The sequence below is a fragment of the Erinaceus europaeus genome, chromosome 14 (assembly GCF_950295315.1).
Source record: "Erinaceus europaeus chromosome 14, mEriEur2.1, whole genome shotgun sequence".
NCBI lineage: Eukaryota > Metazoa > Chordata > Mammalia > Eulipotyphla > Erinaceidae > Erinaceus > Erinaceus europaeus.
The window spans coordinates 74,171,972-74,196,529 of record NC_080175.1 but is presented as its reverse complement, the minus strand read 5'-3'; the positions used below and the strand labels follow the sequence as shown (position 1 = coordinate 74,196,529).

Sequence of the window (24,558 nt, the reverse complement as noted above, 5' to 3'; positions counted from 1 at the left end):
AAAATGTTATGTTACACTTATTTTGATAGATTTGTCAAGTTTTTCAATTAGCCAAAACAGTTTCTTTTAGTTATTCATAGGCTTACCATAATTGATTTTGGACAGGAATTTCTGAAAGCTTTTTGAAGATTCTGTGAAGTTTTATTTATCCTTTTTTGTCTTAGTAATTTATAAGGTCTAATTGAACATTCAAAATTATTTGCTTTAACTCTACTCTGGTTCCATTATTGCGACAGATGTATCCGTCAACAATAGCAGCATCGTTTTCTGGGGGTGAATTGGAGAATAGGCATACTGCACATTCTGACAACTAAGCTAACACAGAGGACAATGTAGGGTAGAACAAAGATGATGTAGTATTTTTGGTACACATATCTGATAAATACATCAAAATAATTGATTGGCAGGTAGGTTTTTTTTAGCATATGGGCTTCTGGCAAAATGACTGTCATTTTATCTGGCACTCCTACTGGATATTTACTAGATTGATGGAGTTGCATAGACCTGGACTGTGCTTTGTTCTAATATTTTAAATTGAAAATTTTAGTTATTTATGATAGAGACTGAGATACACTGAGAGAGGAAGATAGGAAGAAAGATAGACACCTAGAGCACTGCTTCAGCATGCAGATGGGGACCAGGGGCTTGAACTCAGGTCCTTGATTACATATGCATTCAGCCAGCTGCATGCACCACCTTTCATCCTGAGGGCTGTACATTATAAACATGAAGGTGATTATGAAGTTGCTGCTAGAATGTGGTCATATTGTGGCTCCAGCAATGATGGTTAAGGGTTCTATAACAGGTTGTATTGAATCCCTAGTGGACAAAGACCTGAGAGAGAAGAATGTACAGGCAACATGTAAGAAGACTGGGCTGCTGAATGTGATTGGATTCTAGCATCTGGTGGATAGGGGATGGCAGTAACACTAGGAGTTAAAAAGAAAGGGTCTTACATAGCGTCTGAAATTAGAGGAGGCAGGATGACACGACTAGATGTATACCTTAGGGACTTTCTCAAGTTAGTGTGATTGGTTATTCAGAAAGATTTCTTTAAAAAAATTTTTTTTTTATTATCTTTATTTACTTATTGGATAGAGACAGCCAGATATCGAGAGGAAAAGGAACAGTAGAGAGGGAGAAAGACAGAGAGATACCTACAGCCTGCTTCACCACTTATGAAGGTTTCCCCCTGCAGGTGGGGACTGGGGGTTTGAACCCAGGTCCTTGTGCATTGTAATGTGTGCACTCAACCAGGTGTGCCACCACCTGGCCCCAAGATTTCTATCTATAGGCAGAGATAGACATTGAGACTTACTCAGTGTTTCTTGTGTTAGAGCAAAAGAAATTGAGAAAAGGCAATGTCAGAGGAGACAAAGGTTTCAATCTGATCCTCTTTTGTGTTCAGAAGTAATAAAACACTAAGTTTTACTGAAATTGTCTAAGGAGTGAGAAAAGCGAAAGACAGCTAAGGATACTAGGTCATGGTGCAGACATGAAGACTGGTCTGTGAGAATTCTGAAAGTCCCACAGAGCTGAGAGAGTAAAGAAAAGACAAGTAGGGAAAATACAAATTCGAAATAAACAATACACATATCTACAATTGTTAGATAGATAGTCACCAGAAATGTACATATGAAAAATAAAGATACTGAATATTAGGGCTGAGTGATGGCACACTCAGTTGACCATGCATCTTACTGTGCACAAAGGTTCAGATCCAAGCCCCAGCCCCACCTACAGGGGGGAAAGTTTCATGAATGGTGAAGCAGTGCTATAGGTGTCTCTTTCCTTTCCTTTTCAATTTCTCTCTGTCTCTATCCAATAATAGATATTTATTAAAATAAATGCATATTATGAATATGCATATTTCTATGTATCTCTCTCGCCCACTGAGTACTGTTCAAGAGTTAGGCAGATCACATCCACATTTCCATGAGGTTTCCGAACATGTTCTTTTTATATGGACTAGAACTGGCTGTCATATGCTCAGGGTGTAAAGGAGTCAGCATAAAAAGATTAGCTCAAATGATCAATGGAATAATTAATAAAAGAATCTTGAATAGGTGCCTGGCTTATTTCTTTCTGTCAGTGTTGTTTGGATTTTTACCATCAGCATTTTTGTTGTTTCTTTTACAAAAACTTTAAAGATTTTTTTTTTTTTTTGGTTGCTAAGAACTTCAGCTTCCAGACTTCAAGGAAAAATTCCCTTCTCTTAGCTCCTAGAAGGATGAACTCCTGGGGCAGTGGGGTGCTGAGTGCCAGTGGAGCTGAAATGAGTGAAGAGCTTTGTGTTTCTATCCAGAAGCACTCAAATGTGGGAAAGCCAGTGGTGTCCCTGATCAAAACAGCCATTGTTCTACCTTCACTCCATTAAAACCTTCTTCAATTTTGAGATGTACTTCTTTATATTTATATTTTTATCTTCTATTAGAGTCAGATTTTGTGGTTTTTCCCTTGAGTTCATACATATATGTTATTTTATTATCCATCTTTTGAAACCAACATGTCATTGGAAGAAATGTGCTTTTGAATTTTGGAACAAATGAAAGTCCCATTTACTTAAAGTGAGGATTTTTGTGCATGAAGTAAACATAGTTATCCCCAATTTACAGCTCACTAGTATTTCCAAGAAATCTTGTAATACTGATTTCATGGTTAAGAGACTAAGAATGACAACAAGATTGTGGAAACAAAAGCAGGAATTATTTCTTCTTAGTCTTACTTTTAGCTTATCAGATCGCAGAGTTTCCCAATGACACCTGTTCTATCTTCTCCCCTTCCTCTACCCCTCCCCTTCCTTTCTATCTCCTTCCCTTCTCTTCCCTTTCCTCCTTCAGTCTTTCTTACTTTCTCTCTCCCTTTCTTTCTCTCTCCCTTTCTTTCTTTCTTTCTTTCTTTCTTTCTTTCTTTCTTTCTTTCTTTCTTACTTTCTCTCTTTCTTCCTTCCTTTCTTTCTTTCTTTCTTTCTTTCTTTCTTTCTTTCTTTCTTTCTTTCTTTCTTTCTTCTTCCTTTGCTATCAGAGTTATAAGCAGAGTTCAGTGCCTACATAATGAATCCTGGAGGGCATTTTTCCCCATTGTTTTTCTTAATTTTATAGGACAGAGAGAAATTGAGAACGGAGCGAAGGAGGGGGAGGTAGAGAGAGACAGCGAGACACCTGCAGTAATTTTTTCATTGTTTGTGAAGCACCCCCCCACCCCTCCCCGGAGACAGGGATCAGGGGCTGGAATCCAAGTCTTTTCGCATGGTAGTGTGTGCGCCCAATCAGCTGCACCGCAAACATGGGTCCTTGAGCATGGTAATGTGTGCTCTTAACCGGGTGCACCACTGTCCACTTCCCAGTAATACCTTAACTTCACTTTTTTAAAATGTGGCGTCACAGATTAACTTCATAGTCTCATGCACATTCCTTAGCATTGAGCTACTTCCCAGGCCTCATTTAAAAAACAAACAAACAAAAAACACATGAGTGCAAATGATAGAGATAGAGACATAGGGAACAAAGCACTGCTTTGCCATCATGGATGTCTATTAGTTTTGTTTCTGCTGCTTTCTGTGTGGTTCTGGGGATCCAATGCAGGGCCTCACACATGCTGCTGCTCTACCCACTGAGCCCTTGCCCTGCCTTAACCTCACATTCTTATAGATTCTTTTAATCTGAATGATTAGAATATATAATCTGATGAACAAGTGTGTGTGTGTGAAAAATGTAGAAGGAAGTAAAAAATAATATCTATCTAGCTTATTTAGATTAGTCAGGGTAATATAATCTAAGGAATTTTTAAATAATTTTTTTCTTTATGAAAAGGAAACATTGACTAAACCATAGGATAAGAGAGGTATAACTCCACACAATTCCCACCACCAGAACTCTGTATCCCATGCCCTCCCCTGATAGCTTTCCTATTCTTCAACCTTCCGGGAGTATGGACCCAAGGTCATTGTGGGATGCAGAAAGTTGAAGGTCTGGCTTCTGTAACTGCTTCCCCGATGAACATGGGTGTTGACAGGTTGACCCATATTTCCCAGCCTGTCTCTCTCTTTCCATAGTGGGGAAGAGCTCTGGGGAAGCAGAGCTCCAGGACATATTGGTTGGGTTGTCTGTCCAGGGAAGTCTGGTCGGCATCATGCTAGCATCTGGAATCTGGTGGCTGAAAAGAGATTTAACATACAAAGCCAAACAAATTGTTGACTAGTCATGGACCTAAAGGCTGGAATAGTGCAGATGAAGAGTTGGGGGGTGGTCTCTGTTTTGTAGATAGCTAGTAGGCATATTTTAGTTATACTCCAAAGGGCCTGTGGCTATACTAGTTTTTTTTTTCCTTTTTCCCCCTGAGAATCTAAGGCATTTTAAAAGAAGTATTGTTTTTCTTTTTAATAAAAGATATTTGTTGATTTATTTTTAATATTTTATTTATTTGTTAGATAGATACAAAGAAAAATCAAGAGGGGGGTCATAGAGAGGGAGAGGGAGACACCTGCAGCACTGCTTCACTGGTCATGAAGCTTCTCCCTTGCACATAGGGACTAGGGGCTTGCTTGAACCCAGATCTTTGCACATGATAGTGTGTGTACTCAATCAAGTGCAACACCAACCTGCCCTATATTAATAATTTTATAGTTGTATGCTGAGCACATTCACTTTCATGGTTCCTTCTTATCTAACACAAGTATGTAAGGTTATTGCTTCTATCTTTGCTTTGCTAGAGCTGCATCCCAAAGGTTAATATGCCCACATTTCCTAAAAAAAATTTTTAAATCATTATCTTTACTTATTTGAGAGGGACAGAAATTGAGAGGGCAAGAGACAAAAAGACACCTACAACACTGCTTCACCACTCTTGAAGTTTTTCCTCCTGTAGGTGGGTCTGGGGGCTTGAACTCAGGTCCTTGTGCATTGTAACATGTGTGCTCAGTCAGGTACACCACCACCCGACCCCTCTGGCTTCATTTCTATTATGCTTTATTTTGTGGTCCGTGAGTTTTCTCAAATTACATTTGATTTCCATGTGTACCATCATTCGTGCAATTTTTTGTTATTTATCTCTCTGTTTTTTTAAATTATTTTTTAAAAATATTTTTTAATTTATTTTCCCTTTTGTTGCCCTTGTTTTTTTTTTTATTGTCGTTGTAGTTATTATTGTTGTTGTTATTGATGTCGTTGTAGTTGGATAGGACAGAGAGAAATGGAGAGAGGAGGGGAAGACAGAGAGGGGGAGAGAAAGATAGACACCTGCAGACCTGCTTCACTTCCTGTGAAGCGACTTCTCTACAGATGGGGAGACGGGGCTCGAACCGGATCCTTATGCCGCGCCACGTGCACTTAGCATGCTGCGCTACTGCCAGACTATTTATCTCTAACTATCTCCTCCTCTCAATTTCTGTCTGTCCTATTAACTAAAAAATAATAAATAGAATTTAAAATGTTAATGTATTTGAGAAAGGCATGAAGAAGGACATAAACATGAGAAAAATGAATGAAATTGAAGATAAATTATTTTAGCAATCAAGTAATTCAAGGGGAAGTTTTAAAAACAGTGAAACAGATAAACCTCTCAAAAGGTTGATCAGAAAAATGGAAAAGACTAGGTATAAGATATTAAAATCGTAAGTACAGATATAGCATAGTTCATAATGGAAGGTATTCAAAATAAGTTTCCAGAAAGACATTTGAAAATTTAAAAATATAAATATTTCTAAAATATATAGAAAATTTTTATAAATTTGTAAAATTTTGGACCTGATTAAAATAAGTAGACTATCTTAAATAGATCTCAATAATTAAAAATTGAATCATAAGTTAAACATATGCTCATAATATAAATACCATATCTTGATTTATAGGTGAATTTTACCTTTATTATAGAAATAATTACAGAGTATAGAAAAAAGAAATGCTACACAACCTATCTATGAAGTTAGCAAAATCTGATTGCAAAACCAATAAGACAAGAAGAAAAACTGCAGACTAAATTCACTCCTAAGTATAAATGTAAAAACTTTAAAACAATTAGCTCAACAAATCTAGTAACAAAAAAGTTAAACTACGTCAAGATGAAGTTTGAACAAATAAAGGAATATAATGTTAGTTATTACTATACTGTAGTATAGTAAACACCAAACATTCAACCATGATAAAAATTTTTATCAAAGACAGAAAAAGAGATTTCCTAAGGTGATAAATATTTAGAGAAAATGCCTCCAGTAAAGTTGATACTTAATGGTGAAATATTTAAAGAAACTACTTTGTGAGCAGAATACAGATATTCAGTAATCCCTGTTTACTTCATGATTTATTTAGGTGGTAGAACCAGGTAAGAAATTAAATGTTTGATATGCTTACTAGTGGAGAAGAAACAAAAATTCATTACTCATTAATGTGTAATAATAAAGAAAGATAAAGAATCTATAGATTAGTTATTGGAAATAATAAGATAATTTAGTATAGTTGAAACAAAAGCTTCTGTATCATTTGCCTTTTTATACACCTGTGGAAACTGAAAATGCAATTTAATATTAAAAAACAAAAGTACTAAGGAATACATTTAATGAGGTACATACAAATCTTCTTTAGAGAGGTTATCTTACTTTATTAAGATACATTAAAAGAGTACTTAATAAATGTACACATTCAGAGAAGGACTTTGTGACACAAGGATGGAAATTTAACATAGTAATGAATAGGTTTCAGAAGATTTCAATAAAAAATGTAGCAAAAGGTTTTTAGGAAGTGGACTTGGTGTGAATTGAGATTGTGAGAACGTTTTCATGGAAGTGCAAATGTCTAAGGATAGTGAACAGACTGACTACAAAAGAATAAAGGTTTTAGAAGCAGACCCCTAGTGGTACCAGCAAACTGTCCTCCCCTACAGCAGCTACATAAGGACAATAAACCACAGGAAAAGTTTACCAGAACACATCTGGGTTTGCCTGGAATAGACACCATCCTCTGGGAATGAGGAAACATAGGGACAGAAATTGGTGGGTAACAGTGAGCAGACATGATAACAGGTATGAGTGATAAATATCCTTTTTTTTTTTTTACCTGTTTCTTATTTAATACAAAACTCCAAAGAAATATCTGATAAATACTCAGTACTTATATCCTTAGCCAGTAACTGTTGTCTTTTTTAAAATGTCTGAATTATTTATTGTTGCCACTGTTTTATTTTGTCACCTGGATTTAGGTATTAAGGTAAACTTATTTAACAGAAGTTTTTCAGAGAAGAAAAGTATCCCTTCTTTTGATTACTGGGCATGTAGATTGAGTCTTTTGGATATATCAGATGACCAGAAAAAAAAAAAAAACTGGCTTTAAGTTAATGATAAAAAAAAAAAAAGTAAAACTGACTTTGTATTCCCTTTGAGCCTAAGGTATTTGGTTTCATAATTTTCAGTGAATGACTTCTTTCACTTAGCTACTGTAAGCTTGCTTTCTGGCACCCAATTTCTTTTTGAAAAGATTTTAATTTGTTGTTTATGAAAGGGTGTGAGAATCAGGTCACTATTCCAGCATATGGGGTTCCAGGGATTAAATAAATTTATGTATGTAAATACTGCACTCAAGCACTGATCCACCTACTCAGCACGGATGCTCCGTTAATCAAGGAATCCCAGTGAAGCCAACCTCATGCCAAGTTTGATTCTGATTTTTGAAAAGACAACACAGAATGGAGCAAAAGCTTTTTGACTGCCAAGCCTCCGGGATTGCTGTGAGAACACAGCTGGAGAAGCCAGCCAGCCAGAGTCCAGCTTACAAAATGAGAAAAATCCCAGTTTAGAAGGTGAGCGCCTGAGCTCCGGGTAGTCCTGACATGCAGCCTAGTGATTTTATTTTCAAATTAGTAACTTGAAGATCTTAATTATTGAGACTCACCTTCAGCCATCACCACTGCTGTTAGCTCCCTCATTACTGCCATTGGAAACATCATATGCACAGCAATGGATGCCATTCAAAGTCTACTTAAAACCCGAGTCTTATTCTACAAGATTTGGCAAATAGGTGGCGATATGAAAATGTGGTCGAGGAAGAGCTACAAATAAAGGGAAAAACAACAAACTAGGGGTGGGCGGTAGCGCAGCGGATTAAGTGCTCATGGCGCGAAGAAGAGCAAGGACCTCAGTAAGGATCTCTGTTCAAGCCCGGGCTTCCCACTTGCAGGGGGTGTCGTTTCATAGGCGGTGAAACAGGTCTGCAGGGTCTCTCTTTCTCCCTTCTCTGTCTTCTCCTCTCTCCATTTCTCTCTGTCCTATCCAACAACAATAATAATGACAACAACAATATAGAAGGGAAAAATTATTAAAAAAACACCCAAAAACAACAAACTTCTATACTGGCTTAACGACAGAGTCTACAGTTTTCATTGGAGGTTTAACCATTTGTCTTGGATTTGTATGTCAAAGCCATATAGACTACTTAGAATAAATCTTGGTGTCCCCTCCCATAAATAAACCTCATGAAAATGATTCATTTACAGTCAAACTTTATTTAAAATATTCTAATTATTGAAACCATACTTTGAAAATTAAAAAAAAAAAAAGATGTAGCAATTTAAGAGTGTCTTAGTGTGTCCCAGAACCTCACTTCTCCAGACCCCTGCCCCACTAGGGAAAGATAGAGACAGGCTGGGGGTGTGGATCCACCTGCCAACACCCATGTCCAGCAGAGAAGTATTTAAAGAAGCCAGACTTTCTACCTTCTGCACTCCAAAAATAGTGTTGGTCTGTTTTCATAGAGGGGGAGGAATGTTAGGGCAAGATGACTAAAGGGCTGAGAAACCTAAACCCATCATGACCCAGAGAGAGAAGAGGAAAAAAGGAAAGACATTCAAATCCTTCCCCTCTTAATTTCTCTCTTTCCTATCCAAAAAAAAAAAAAAAAAAAGCCACAGGACCAGTGGATTTGTAGAGCACACACTGAGCCCCAGTGATAATTCTGGAGACTAAATAAATAAATAAACAAATAAAATAAAGGAAGAGAAGGGGACACAGGATTGATAACATAATGGTTATGCAAAGAGACTCTCATGCCTTAAGTTCCAAAGTCCCAAGTTCAATCCCCTGCATCACCATCAACTAGAGCTGAGCAGTGCTCTGGTAAGAGAGAAAGAGAGAGAGAAGTCAGGACCACAGAAAAAATGGGCATTTTTGGACACCAAGTTACAGTTGTTACTATGACTCCATCCTAAACTCTACGAGCAGGCAACCTCAACAATGTGCCTTGGAACCTCACCTCTACAGAGCCCTTCCCCACTAGGGAAAGATAGAAACAGGCTGGGGGTATGGATCCATCTGCCAATACCCATGTTCAGTGGAGAAGCAATTGCAGAAGACAGAACTCCTACATTCTGCACCCCCAAAATAATTATGGGCCATATTCCCAGAGGGGAAGAAATGTTAGGGAAAGATGACTAGATGACTCTGAAACCCAATTCCATCAAGACCTAGAGAGATAAAAGAAGAAAAAGGAAGGCCATTTGGAAGTAGTAATAAGTATAAGGTGTGACTTAAAATGGGAGAGAAGGCAGGACCATAGAAAAAGTGGGATATCTGTGACCTTGGGAGAACTACTGCAGTTTCCAATGGAGAGAACGAGGACACAGAACTCTGGTGGTGGGAATGGCATGGAATTGTACCCGTTATTTTGTATATCCCTCATGATCTGAGAGGTGGCGCAGTGGGTAAGGTGCTGGACTCTCAAACATGAGGCTGTGAGTTCTATCCCTGGCAGCGCATGTTACCAAAGTGATATCTTTCTCTCTTTCTCTCCTCTTATTCTTCTTATTAATTAATAAATAAAATATTAAAATATATAATTTTCCCTCTTTGGGTGTGGATATTCATTGGCAGATGTTTAGTGGACAAGAGCCATGAGGGGTGGGGAGAGCAGGACTTGGGTTCAAATCCTTATTCCATCATTCTTTAGTAGTTGGAGCTTTGGAAATGATTTAAATTCTCTGAGCTTCAGCTCCTGATTCTGTGCAGTGAGCACTGTAACCCTGGATACTAGGTGACAGAGAACAGGTTATGTAAAACAAGCACATTACAGTGATGACACCTTATGTTCACCTCTTTGTTTACTAAAACATAGATGGAAGAATTAAGCTATTTAATGAAAATAAGACAACTATATTTCTCTTGACCAGTTCTGATAAAACCATCTAAATCTCAGGAGGGCTGGCTATTTGGAGTCAAAGTAGTTCTGCAAGGCAGAAAACCACTGCTCCTGCTGCCAGTTTATTTATTTTTTTTTTGTAGGACAGAGAAAAATTGAGAGGAGAAGAGAAGATAGGGAGAGAGAAAGATAGATACCTACAGATCTGCTTCACTACTTGTGAAGTGACCCTCTTGTAGGTGGGGGGCCAGGGCCTCGAACTGGGATCCTTGAGCTTGTCCTTGCACTTTATACTATGTATGCTTAGCCCGGTGCACCACCACCTGGACCACTACCATCACTACTTTTGACTTAATTTTTTTCCTCACCAGGTATATTGCTGAGGCTCAGTGCCTGCACCTTCCATTTCTGGTGACTTTCTTTCTTTCTTGTTTTTTTTTTTTTTTTAATCTTTATTTATTTATTTATTTATTTATTTTTTGGATGATGAAAGACAGAGAGAAATATAGAAGGAGAGACAGAACAGACACCCGCAGCACTGCTTACTTCTGAACTTTCTCCTCTGTAGGTAGGGATGAGGAGGGGAGGCTAGAATCCACACAATGTGTACCTCTTGGTAAGCCACCATCTGTCCACTTACTAATAGACTTTTTAAAAAAATATGCAGATGAGGAAATTTTATATAAAATACACAATTTTAAAATGACATATACAGTTTTTGTCTGTAAGACAGATCTTGCTGATAGACAATTTCATTGAATTGGCTTGAAAGCTAGTGAAAATAACTTGATTAAGCATTGAGAAAAAGCTTAGAGACCCTAGCGATGAACAAAGGCAGTAGATTTTCAGTTCATCTGCTTGTGGCATTGAGCACTGGGACTTTCTTCAAATGCGAGTTGCCTTTGGGACTGTAATTTTATTTAAACATCATAACATTATATTTTCCACAATTAAGATAATGCAAGATAGGATGTGAGGGTGATCTGGCTGCGACATCTGTCACCCCATTTATCACCAGCGTTGATTTGGCTGATCTGGCTGGCGAGGCGGGTGTCCCTTTCCTCCCTCACCACTCCATGTGCGTCCCTCCCGAAGCTGCGCGCCTTTCCCGAATAGAGATGGACTGGTCGAGGGTATATGAGTAGCTGCGTTCCCCTGCTAGAACCTCCAAACAAGCTCTCAAGATAATGTAAGATATTACAAAGTATTTAGAAAATGGAGCTTAGAAAGAAGCTTTTTGGGAGTTGGGCGGTAGCACAGTGGGTTAAGTGCATGTGGGCATGTGGCACAAAGCGCAAGGACTGGCATAAGGATCCCGGTTCGAGCCCCCCCCCCCTCCCCACCTGCAGGGGAGTCACTTCACAGGCGGTGAAGCAGGTCTGCAGGTGTCTGTCTTTTTCTCCCCCTCTCTGTCTCCCCCTCCTCTCTCCATTTCTCTCTGTCCTATCCAACAACAATGACATCAATAACAACAATAATAACTACAACAATAAAAAAATAACAAGGGCAACAAAAAGGGGAAAATGAATAAATAAAAAATATATATTAAAAAAAACTTGCTGAAGAAAGAAGCTCTTTTTCTTACAGATTTTTTCATATCCATATATATATATATGCTATAATAATTCATCTGCATTTTTTCAGCTTGATTTTTCACTTTGTATTCTGCCAAAGCACTTTTTAGTGCTAAGTGATATAGCCCATGCCATGATTCAATAAACAGATTTTTTATTATGGATACTGAAATTGCTTCCAAAGTTTCACCATAATACATAAGCACAAAAAGCAATTTTGTTTTAAAAAATTTACAAGGGAGTGTATCTGCAGGGAAACAAAGACTTTAAAAGGAAAAGTGAAAATACTTGCTCTGAAAACCACATCTAAGTGACCATACCTCGGGTCTTTGGGTGGGCACTGTTTACCAGTCCTGACTGCACTCACATTCTGCAGTTGGTAGGACTGGCTTAAGCTGCAATATACTGGGATAGGAAGTTCTATAAAATATTTAATGTATTTATTTTTAATGAAACAAAGAAACAGAAAAAAAATGAACAGAGAGCTAGTGAAACTAGAATACTGCTCAACTGTGGCTTATGGTGGTGCTGGGGATTGAACCTAGGACCTCAGAACCTCAGGCATGAAAGTCTTTTGCATAAACATTATGCTAACTGACCAGTGTCCATTCTTTGTTTATCCTTTCATAGTTTCTGTTTCCCTTTCTGCCAAATGTGCAGTGTTTTGACATGCAAATTTCATCACTTCAGTTCAGTACTGAGGATTTGTTGTGTTCCAGCTACCATGGATAGTCAAATTCAATAGAATGTGACCGTAAATCTGCTTATCTCCAGGATTTGGTTTTGACAGAATATATATCTGAAGGCAGAACTGGGGTTAGCTAAGTGGTGCGTGCGTGTGTGCGTGCATGTTTGCAGGTGTGTGTGTGTGTGTGTGTGTGTGTGATTTTTCTTTCCCTTTTTTTCCTTCCTCTACTTCTCCTCTTTACTTCCTTCCCTCATTCCCAGAGCACTAGTTTATGGTGGTGCTGGGTACTGAACTGTGAACTTCAGAACCTCAGGCACTGAAATTTTTCTTTTTGCATAACAATTCCTCTTTTCTTTTCTCTTCTTTCCTTTCCTTTCTTTTTTTCCTTTGGTCATTTCTGATGTTTCACCCATATAAAATGATTTTTTCAGTTGGAAAGAACTAAAAAAAATGAGAGAGAGAGAGAGAGAGAGAGAGACAGAGAGAGAGAGAAGAGAGAGTGATGGAGAGAGAGAGAATTCACATAAACTTCCTGCAGTATGGTGGGAGGCAGTCTTGAACCTAGGTTGCATACATGGTGAAATGGTGTGTTATCCTAGTGAGATATTTTGCTGAAGGGTATTTCTAACAGGACACATCCTTTGCAAAACTATGTGGTGGGATTGAACACAGAATGTGCACAGAGGAGGAGGTGGAGAAGGAGGAGCTGGAAGAGTTGGAGGAGGAGGAGGAGGAGAAGGAGGAAGGAGGAAGGCTACAGTATCTGCAGCCCTGCTCCTTCAGGGTGTGAGTCTGTCCCATGATAATCCTGCAAAGCAGTGGGTAGTAGGACTAAATGCTTTGAGAGAGTCCCAATGCATTACCTTTTCTCATCATGTCTGTATGATGAAGAGGTCCGGCCACTGGTCCATATAAACATCTTAGAGGATGTTGGTCCAGGGGCTTCTTTCCTGTTGGTAGATATCTTGGACAAATGATGACTAAACCTGCAAGAAGCATATACTGAAGTCAGAGCCATCTCTTTAAGTTCTGTAGTCATGGTAGTTGTTGACTCTTAGTGGACTGACTCTCTGAAATAGGCCCTGGTTTCTTTCTTTTCTTTTTTTTCTCCAGGGTTATTGCTAGAGCGTGGTGCCTGACAGCTCCTGGAGGCTATTTTTTTCCCTTGTTGCTTATCATTGCTGTTATTATTATTGTTTCTTTGCTGTTGTTGTTGTTGGATAGGACAGAGAGAAATTGAGGAGAGAAAGACAGATACCTACAGACCTGCTTCACTACTTGTGCAGCCACACTCCCTACAGGTGGGGAGCCGGGGGCTAGAACCGGGATCCTTGCTCTTCGAACCACGTGCTCTTAACCCACTGCACTACTGCCTAGTCCCCACAGCCCTGGTTTCTATCACTGTAGCATAGCAGTTATCAACCCTAGTTCTGTGTTAACATAAACTGGGGGAGGGAAAAAGACAAGTACTGGGTTATTTCATTCACAGCATTTAAGAAAGTAAACAAGGGAAAAGACAGGGTGAAAGATAAATGTATGCTTACTCTGTAAAGCTGAGGGTTGATAATGATATTGATATGAGAATTCTTTAAACAAAAACACCAAAGGGTCAGTGAAAATCCTGGAAGCTTAGGACCCAGGTTTAGGCTTAATTCCCTACTGTACTGAGGATGAAGATTTACTGCTGTAGTCTATTTTTTCTATCTCTTGCTTTCTGTCTGAAAAAAAGTTGGACAGAAGCAGGGAAGCCCTATGACTACAAAGAACAATGACAACAAAATCACTAAGGCAGTGCTCCTCTCTCAGATACTTTCATTCACTTTTTTTTTTTTTTGCATGAAAGTCTCTTTGTATAACTCTTATGCTATCTACCCCCACCCTTCATTCACATTTTTAAAATGTGTTTCTAATGCTGTGCTAAGGTTGAGAGTTACTGCCTTGGAGAACAGTTTTATAGTTGCTGTTAGTGTCATCTTCCCTCCAATGTGTCTCTTTCATTAATATGATTTGAGTAGGGCTTCATATGCTGTAGCGCACTATAAATTCCCAAAAGTTTGATTATGATTTGGATACTACAATTTGACTTTTCATTTCTGCTTTAAGCTGTTGAATTGTTGGAAAAGTCATGACCAGGGGCTGGATGGTGGCGAACCAGGTTAAGTGGACATAGTACAAAGCATAAGGACCTGAGCAGTGACCCCAGTTTGAGCCCCCAGCTCCCCACCTGCAGTGGGGTCACTTCACAAGTGGTGAAGCAGGTCTGAAGGTGTCTATCTTTCTCTCTTCCTCTCTATTTTCCCTTCCCCTCAAATTTCTCTCTTTCCTATCAAAAAAAAAAAAAAAAAAAAAGGCCACAGGAGCAGTGATTTGTGGTGTAGGCACCAAATCCCAGCAATAACCTGGGAGGCAAAAAAAAAAAAAAAAAAAAAATCATGACCAGTTTTTCTATGCAAAAATGCATCTTGACTTCTCCAACAACCCAATATTTTCCTTAAAACTATTTGATTATATTATTTTATGAAAGAGACACATACACAGACATCCTAGCACACTAACTCCATCATAGATGATGCTTGGATCAAACCTGCAGCCCCACACATGCAAGATTCAAGGCCTGTGCTCTTTCTTCTGAGCCTCCTCCTTGGCTGTTGGGCCATTTTCCTTTATACTGATAAATGTGACAAGTTAGTGACAAAATAGCACTTTTAAATCACTGTCACCCAAGCTGCGAGTTTAGCCTTGGGTTATTGCTGTGATTTCTGCTCTGGGAAGATTTTAGTATCATCAACAGCAGATTCACTGGCCCCTAGACTCCCGGTTTATCAGATCCAGAGTTAAAATACTAGAGGACAGTTGTGTTCTAGTTCTGACCTGGGCTAGGAAGAAGTTCTTGCATCTCCAAGCACAACATCAGACAGAGTAAGCTGTGGGGAACAGGCCCACTGTCCAGGAAGTCCAGACCATTGTTTCCACGAGAGTCTGAGCAGGTTGACCTCGAGTTCACCCCATTCTCCTTGGGGAGATGGTAGGCTGGTCCTTGCCTGACCTCATGAGCTTATCATGGATGGGCTTCCCTGGACTGAGCACCTTCCTTCACATGCTACCCCACCCCCTTTAAACAAAGGCCATGAATTAATGTGTACGACTTGAAACCCACCACAGATATCCTGGTTGTACTCAACTGCTCCCTCCCCCCCTGCCCAGAGGGGCTTGTAATTTACCCTGAGGGAAAAATGCCTGTCCTTGCACTGTGAGCTTATGACCAAGCCTTATATGGCAACTTTCCAGTTGTGATCAAATACTTTGTAAGTCACGATCTAACACATTGTGTATAGGTTAATGATTACCTCAACCTTCTCTCTGGATTATGGGTATATCTACTTGCTTGTATCCCTCAATAAATGAATTGTCCCTCAGAAGCTTCTCCCAGAGCTGGCTGAGTCTGGCGTGACTTTCCTTTCCACGTGCATCACCCTTGAAACCAGAGCCCCCCAGAATCCCCAGGGGCTGCTCTGACCCCTGCCACCAGTGGCCAGGAAGGTGGAGGACCCAGAGAGACCTCAAGTAAGCTATTATTATTTATTTCCTACACAGTGAAATAACTTTCTAGAGAGACAAACACATGAACTATCAGCATAATCAATCATATATTATAGTTAAAAATGATTTGTAACAAATGGAATAAGAAAAGAAAGGAAGATGATTCCTTCATGGACTCATAGTCACATAGATTTCCTTTTTTTACAGTATTAAAGATAAACATGATAATGAAAATTACAGTATATTCCAGGCACTTTGCATATATTATTTGTACATACATCATGAATGTGTTGCTTGCATCTGTACTATACTTATAGAATAAGAATCCTGCAGAGCGAGTAATGGTATTATTTCCTGTTTACAAGTGATGTCTCCAGAAGATTGAAATAGTTGCTCACATTTAGAAAAGGTGGAGCCATGCTTTGAACTAATGCCTATTTGTTTTCAAATTATCACTTTCTCTGAAGACAGACACATTATAATCTAGCCTGATAATTCTCAAACTGTAATGTGTAAACAAATTACTTGGAAGTCTTATATCAGTGTGGATTCTGCCTCACTGGGCCTGGGTTAGCATCTGAGTTAATAGATTTATGAATTCTCTAGTAGTGTGGACAAGATTGCTAGCAAGATCTCAGAGAAGATACTAGAGCTTGGTTGTTGGCCCAATGTCACCAATGGGATGTTAGATCTTGAGAAAGTCACTTATCTTTTCTAGTCTTAGTTGTTTTAAATAATTTATAACATGGAATGTTTGAAACAGCTTCTTAGCTCCAAAATGTGATACACTATGTTAGAGACTGTATCTAGGCATATTCTAATTATCCTCTGACTTTCTGGGGATTTTGTGAGAACAGATCTCCCCCTATATCCCAAAGGTCCACATCAGAGAGGTAAGGAACAAAGATCATGGAGGTGGCAGAGGCTCAACAACTGGTGTAGATACAAGAAACCATACTTGTACCTTTTGTCTCTTAGAATGAACACAAGTCGAACCTGAAATGGAATTGGAGTATTACACCAAAGTAAAAGACTCTGGGGTGGGTGGGTGGGTGGGGAGAATACAGGTCCATGAAAGATGATGAATGACATAGTGGGGGTTATATTGTTAAATGGGAATCTGGGGAATGTTATGCATGTACAAACTATTGTATTTACTGTTGAATGTAAAACATTAATTCCCCAATAAAGAAATAAATTATAAAAAAAAAAAAAAGAATGAACTGACAGGTACCCCTGCAGGAGGAGCTGTGGGATGAACTGCCAAATGTAGTCTGGTCTGCACTCTGGCACACAGTCTGGATGATAGCCTGGTTTCTGGATGTAGTCTTGGCTCAAGACCTGTGTTTTGCTGGTTCAGTGCCCATGTTGCAATTGGTACTTTCGGCATCTGATACTTTTTGCACCTAGCTAGTGCTGTAATGCTGACACTGCACTTCTCATGTAAGGACTCAATTAACTACCGCACATGGCTAAGTTGACTCTATCAGCCTACATGATAAAAGGTTATTCTGAAAACAATAAATCTGTGCTCTTGCATTCCCTTGCTCCATTGATGTCATCTCCATGTGCTTTCCTCAAGCTAAGGATCTTCTCTCAAGCCCTCTTCAGCCAGCAAAGACTGATACTTGACAGGTGCAAAGATAGTTTTATAACAATCTAGAAGTGGAAACTGCTTGCTCTTTAAATGACTTGGATGTGGGATATCTAACATTATGTTCCTTTTTGAACATCTTTAAAAACCTATCAAATAGCATAAAGATTAAATCCATTACTAGAACCAGCTGGTCTTCAGGAAATAATAATTTTCTGTGAGTTGAATTAGTGACTTTATGAGAAAGAGAATTGATTTAGACTTGCAGAAATTAATGTCCCCATTTTCTCAGGTAAAATCCTTCCTTAGAGGGTGAGGACATGGATAGAAAAAGTGGCATATTACAGAGTGTAGACAAAGCAAAAAAAAAAAAAAATGCTGATTGGTCCTGTTTCTGGTTACTAGTGACTATTTAATATACATTCCATGCGTATTATAAATGTATTGAACTAATTCAAAGTGAGAGGGTCTGCAGTTGTTTCAATATACTCAGGATACTATTCAGATCATGCCACTATACTAGTGCCTTTCTTCCTCTGTTGTTTTAAGATGATACAGAAAGGGGTAGTTGAAAGTTATATTTATTCCAACTAACCAATTAAAACTCATGAAAAGGACTTATTACACAATATGTAGATTTGGAGTTCCTCTCTCCCCAGTTTTTTTTTTTTGCCCTTATTGTTGTTTTATTGTTACTATTGCCATTGCCATTGTTGTTGTTGGATAAGACAGAGAGAACTCGAGAGAGGAAGGGAAGACAGAGAGTGTGAGAAAGATAAACACCTGGAAACCTGCTTTACCGCCCATGAGGTGACCCCTCCCTGCAGGTGGGAAGCTGGGGGCTTGAACCAGAATCCTTGCACTGGTTCTTGTGCTTCTCACTATGTGTGCTTACCACCCAGCCCCCTGTGGCCTACTTTCTTTTTTTTTTTTTTTTAAATAATTCCCAGTTTTTGATCTTAAAGATTAAACTACTATTTAAAAGTTGTCAAGTTTATGGCTGATTAAAATGAAAGGGAGAAAGTAGATGCTTTAAAGGACATTTGGTTCTGTGGAGGTTGAAAACATTCTAGGCTTCAAAGAAATATTGGCATAGATTCAGGAAAGTTCATTAGGAGGCTTTTTCTTAACTCAAAGGCAGCCTTCCTGGGCTCCTTAAGTTATTCACTCAACTCTGCTCATTTTGTAAGGGAAGAACATTTTACTGGAGTTGTGATTAAGAAATGATATAAGACCAAAAGAAAAGTCACCTTACAAGATTTTAGGAAATCCTAACATGAAATAGAGATATGTGATGGCCATCACACAGAACTGTGGGCATAGGGAAAAAACCTGGGTCCAATTCCCTCAGTAAATATCTTTTTCTTTTTTTTTAAAAAAAGGAGACGTTAACAAAACTGTAGGATAAGAGGGGTACAGCTCCACACAATTCCCACAACCCCATCTCCATATCCCATCCCTTCTCCTCATAGCTTTCCCATTCTCTATCTCTCTGGGAGTATGGACTCAGGGTCATTGTGGGTTGCAGAAGGTGGAAGGTCTGGCTTCTGTAATTGCTTGCCCGCTGAACATGGGCGTTGACTGGTCGGTCCATACTCCCAACCTGCCTCTCTCTTTCCCTAGTAGAAACCAGGGTGGGCTTGGATGAGCCACCACCATGCCCACAAATGAGTGTGGACTAGAAACCAAAACTCCTGGTCATCTTAGCTTGAATGGAAAGAGAACTAACAATTGCTCAGTCTGGGGAGTTCATAATAGGCTCCTTTCCGTGGTTCATGCACACACCTCACCGGCTTCTACCTCCTGACTCTGTGATGGCTCTCCCTGGGCCTCCATCCCTGCCTGCTAGGTGAGCTCCTCTTTCCAAGATCGGTTCTCAAGCCATCTCTTCTTTGACACCTTCATTGAACCACGGAAGCAGCTTCTTAAGCTCTGCTCCTGATTCTGTGTATTGGCTTCAGCCAGGGCTAGTCACAGTGTATCCTGGTTGTTGGCAAATCTATTTTCCCTGTAGAATGTTTCCAGGTCAGGGCTGTGTTGGAGCTTTATGAGGAGTACACAGTGACATGCCTCTTAAGTTTGCTGTCAAGACTATCTACTGAGAAGCAGGACCATTACTTTGATTTTCTACATCAGCATCAGCACTTCTGGATGCAGTCAATGCCTCTTTTCTGATGCTTCTCAGCTCTGGAGGGTCTACCTATATTACACTTGCCTCACAAAATGTCACAAGTTGGATCCTGGATGACAAAAGCTGCCTCCAGGAGACTGAAGTATTTGCTTACACTTAGAAAAGCTGGGCCATTCTTCTGACCATAGTCTGATAGCTTTAAAGTCTCACTTTCTCTGGAGAAACACACATTATGGTTATCCCAAAGGTTCTCAAATTTTAATTTGAAAAGGAGTTATCTGGGGATAGTGTGACAATGCAGTGGGTTTGAAGTATTGTGAGATTCTCTCTCTCTCTCTCTTTTTGAGCCAGGGCTAGGTAAGTTCACATCTCAAAGCTGCTTTTTCATTCAGAAAAGGGGTGAAGTGGGCACTACAACATTGGAGCTTTCTCCATAGTTATAGCTCTTTTCATGTGGTACTAAGGTTTGAACTTGGGCCAAATGTGTAGCAAGACTTGTGCTAACCCAATGAGCCATCTCTTTAGTCTATAATTCTTTATAAAAAGTCTTCTACTGATGCTGAGATTGCTGGAGTGTAGACAACACTGAGTCAGTCATGAGGGCTCAGAGCCTACTCAGAGTCAGTGCTTGTGTTTGTCTGCTTTGAGCCTCTGAGAACCTCCTGGAAACCAGGACCATCAGTGCTGATTTTGGCCTCCAAATTTAGGGCCAGAACTTCCTGGTGCAACTGCACACTCCTTCCTGACTCTCCCTTAGCTTAGGATGCTGTTCTTTCTTCCCACTCCCTAATCCTTTCCTTCTCCTGATTTTGAAACTTCCTCTGACTCTTTATTAGCGTATAAACTTCCTGTTGCTTGCTGAATCATCATTCAGTAGAGTTTTCTCTTGGTGCTGGGTGGTGGCACACTTGGTTGAGCACACATATTACAGTACACAAGGACCCAGGTTTGAGACCCTGGTCCCCATCTGCCGGGGGAAAAGCTTCACAAGTGGAGAAGCTGCAAGTGTTTCTCTGTCTCTCACCCTTTCAATCTCCCCCTTCCCTCTTGATTTATGGCTGTTTCTACACAATAAATAAATAACAATAATAATAAAAATTAAAAAAAACAATTCAGATTTGAGTGGACCTGAATATTGAGTCTTCTTTTTATTAAATATATAAGTAAAGTTTTCTCTCAAAAATGAAAGACTGAATGAAAAGCCAAGTAGGAGAGTCCAACGGCATCAGTTAGCTTTGCTTGCCTTTTTTTTTTTTTTTTTTTATTACCAGCCACCAACCCTGTGACTTGGGACAAGTCAACCTCTCTGCCTCTTAGCTTCCTCAAAAGTGAAAATGGTAACAGTAACAGTAATACTTACCTTTTTTTCCCTGAATTTCTAGGAAGATTAGATGAGATCACTGATGTAAAACCCCCACAAGTAGAGCAAGAGAATACTAAGCATTCATTTGTGTCTTCCTTCCCTTGTTATTAATTTTTAAAAACAAATGCATTTGGATTTTTATCTTTTTGTAAAGAAGAAAGTGCCTTTAACCTGAACACGAGAGTACTGATTTTCCAGGCATGGCTATGGAGAAGCAGCAGCTGCCTTTTTCTCTCCTACTCCCTGATCAACTACAAAGGGCAACGATAATCACCTGAAGGTTCAACAGTTACGACTAGAACTCACCAAGTCACAGGTAAGTACAAACATGTGTGGTTCATGGCAGAAAGGGGATGAAGGAGAGACTCCTGGGACTAAAAGACTTTACTTGGGAATGACTAATGCCAGTCTAGGAGTTTGCCAGCTGAGACACACCATTTCTAGGTTTGAGTTTTAGCAACAAAAAGACAGTTAAAAAAGGGGAGAAAAATCACTTAAGACTCACCAATTTATAACAGTGCAATCTAAGTCACCATTGCTGTTGCCTCTCAAAGGCTGGAACAGTAGCAGGGGAACCCTATATTGACATCAAGGGCAAAGAACTGGCTGGTGACTCAGGATAAAATCTCTCCTCTCTGTGGTCCACATAGGTAGAAGAATGGGGAAGAACCACTTGAGGACTCAACAGAGTACAACCAGGGTTTCGTTGGGGACATTCTAGCTCATGTAGCACTGCTCTGCTTTGGCTGGCGGTGGAGTGGGGGATCATGCCTGGGACGTTGCACCCTCGGGCATAAGAGTCTCTTTGTATAACCACTCTGCTATCTATCCTCTACCTTATTTTATCACTTGGTCACCTTTGAATGCTTAAGCTAAAATAAACAATCTACTTATAGTTAAAAATCCCCAATTGGCTCAGGCTCACATAGCCTGCAGGGAAGATGAATGAATGTCAGTCCACTGTCAACATAATAAAGATTTAACAACCACTGTCTTCACCTCAGGGATTGAGGGGAAAAAAAAAACCTGTTATAGTTTGCAACTGAACTCTTAAGTACCTTATTTATACACAAGTCAATCCAGGCAAGTGTGATCAGTGGATTGAAAAGTAGTAGGGAGGGAACCTCCAAGAATGTAGAAGCTGTACTTAGCATAAGAAAGCACTATTCCAGCCTTTAGGTTCATGATTGTTCAATAATTTGTTTGGCTTTGTATGTTTACTCTCTTTTCAGCCACCAGGTTCCAGATGCCAGCATGATGCCGACCAGACTTCCCTGGACAGACAAACCCCACCAATGTGTACTGGACCTCCACTTCCCCAGACCCCCACCCTACTAGGGAAAGAGAGAGGCAGATGGGGAGTATGGATAGACCAGTTAACACCCATGTTCATGGGGAAGCAATTACAGAAGCCAGACCTCCACTTTCTGCATCCCACAATGACCATGGATCCATACTTCCAGAGGGATAAAGAATGGGAAAGCTATCAGGGGAGGGGATGGGATATGGAGATCTGGTGGTGGGAATTGTGTGTTGTACCCCTTCTATCCTACGGTTTTGTTAATGTTTCCTTTTTTAAATAAATAAATAAATAAATAATCCTAAAAAAAAAAAAAAGAAAAAGAAAGCACTGTCTTGCTGTTTCAATCATCCATTTCTCCAATTTGAACACAAGAGATCCCACCTTCCATCTTCCAAAAGCATCTGTATCAACATTAAACTAACAGCTCCACCAATTCCTGAAACACACCAAAGGCCAAAGGCAACCAGCTTCAGGGATACAGGAACCAAGTGACCAGAAACTACCCCACACCATATATAAAAAGCAACATCCAGGAAATCTGTATAAATTTCATGACCTATCAAATATAATTCTATTTGATATGATATTAAATTTACACACATTTCAATGTAAACAGAAGCAGAGAGAGAGAGAGAATGAGAGAGAGAGAGAGAGGTGATAGTGGCCAAAGCTTCCTTCAATGCAGTGTGGGCCTGATTTGGCAAAGTAAAGCACTGTCCAAGTGAGCTATTTCCTTGGCCTCGGTGAAGGTATTTTGCAAAAGGTGCCCAGGTGATTCTAATGAACAATCAAGGTGAGAGACACTACTACAACTTTTTGATCTCATTTAAGTGAATTATTTATTTTATTATTATTATTATTTTTTAATCAAAGCATTGCTATGCTCTGGTTGGTGGTGGTATGGGGGCTTGGACTTGTGACTTCAGAGCCTCAGGCCTGAAAGTAATTTGCATGACCTTTATGCTTTCTCTCTCCCACTAAGCTGAATTCTTTATAGGGACCAGTTTCTAGAAGTTTTAGGTGGAGAGTAACCCTGACAAGGAAAGTCCTGTTAGGGGAGTCGGGCATTAGCGTAGCGGGTTAAGCACAGGTGGCGCAAAGCACAAGGACCAGTGTAAGGATCCCAGTTTGATCCCCTGGATCCCCACCTGCAGGGGAGTTGCTTCATAGGTAGTGAAGCAGGTCTGCAGGTGTCTATCTTTCTCTCTCCCCTCTCTGTCTTTTCCCTCCTCTCTCCATTTCTTTCCTATCCAACAATGAGGACATCAATAACTACAAAAAAAAAAAAAAAAAAGGAAAAGTCCTGTTGGGAATCTCCCTTCCTTCCAGTGCTGAGGTCCCCAGAAGGTAGCTCAAGGACAAATGGGCTATGGAGCAGGGAGAGAGCAAAGCAAATCCACTCTTTCAGTGAGTGTCGGTGGCCTTGAGCCATGCATCTGGGCTACTCTCTGCACACTCTGCTTTATTAAACAGCAAGCAGGACGTAATGGGCCAATTTACCACATAATTACGTGCCTAATCTTGCATAAAATCGTAACACTAATGACATCACAGCAGTAACTTAAAAGGTCACTCTAAGTTAGCACAGAAATTTAGAAATGCTTCTAAAGTGTGATGATGATCTTTGCAGTGGCAAATTACATGTTGAGAATCTGGCTGTTTTGGCCCCAGGGCTTTAGGGTGGGGGGTGGTGAGAGTCAAATGGATGGTGGTAATTTTTGACCTAGTGAATTAATTTAGAAAACACTGGTACTTATAAAGACAGCCTGTGATGTCTTTGCGGTGCTTTTTACTAAAAGCACCTACCATTGCTGTCTATATATATATATAAATTTATTTATTGGGGGATTAATGGTTTACAGTTGACAGTAAAATACAATAGCTGTCTTTGTATACTAATCTGGTATAAACTTGACAATTTGTACTCTTAATAAGTATCTTCTATATGCCACACTCTGTGCTGGCCATTTGGTTCTCTTCTCTCTACCTACAGTTTTCAATTTTAGCTTGAATTTCTATATATCCATCCATCCTTTATAAGTTGGTATCATTTGGGGCACTAGCAAGTACCTGTGATCACTTGGCAATGCTCCATAACTAGACGGTAAAGATCTTTCTTGTCCAATTTGAAGTCTTACAGGCTGAGTAACTCTTTACTATCTAGCTGTAGAAGTTTAAAAAACAAACAAAAACCATCAAAGTACTGCTGAGCATTATGACTTGCCTGAGAAGAATCAAATAAGAGAG

The 24,558-nt window shown here is 39.6% G+C and overlaps 1 protein-coding gene across 2 annotated transcripts in view; it reads right to left on the bottom strand.

Moving 5' to 3' along the window:
* The window catches only part of KCNMB2 (potassium calcium-activated channel subfamily M regulatory beta subunit 2), a 283,321-nt gene that overhangs the window by 20,471 nt on the left and 238,292 nt on the right, over positions 1-24,558 (bottom strand). For both annotated transcript variants that reach the window (XM_007518065.2, XM_060171989.1), the window contains exon 2: positions 13,244-13,366. In XM_007518065.2, coding sequence (XP_007518127.1) covers positions 13,244-13,299 — 56 coding nt within the window. In that variant the 5' untranslated portion in view covers positions 13,300-13,366. The remainder of the gene's footprint in view (positions 1-13,243; positions 13,367-24,558) is intronic.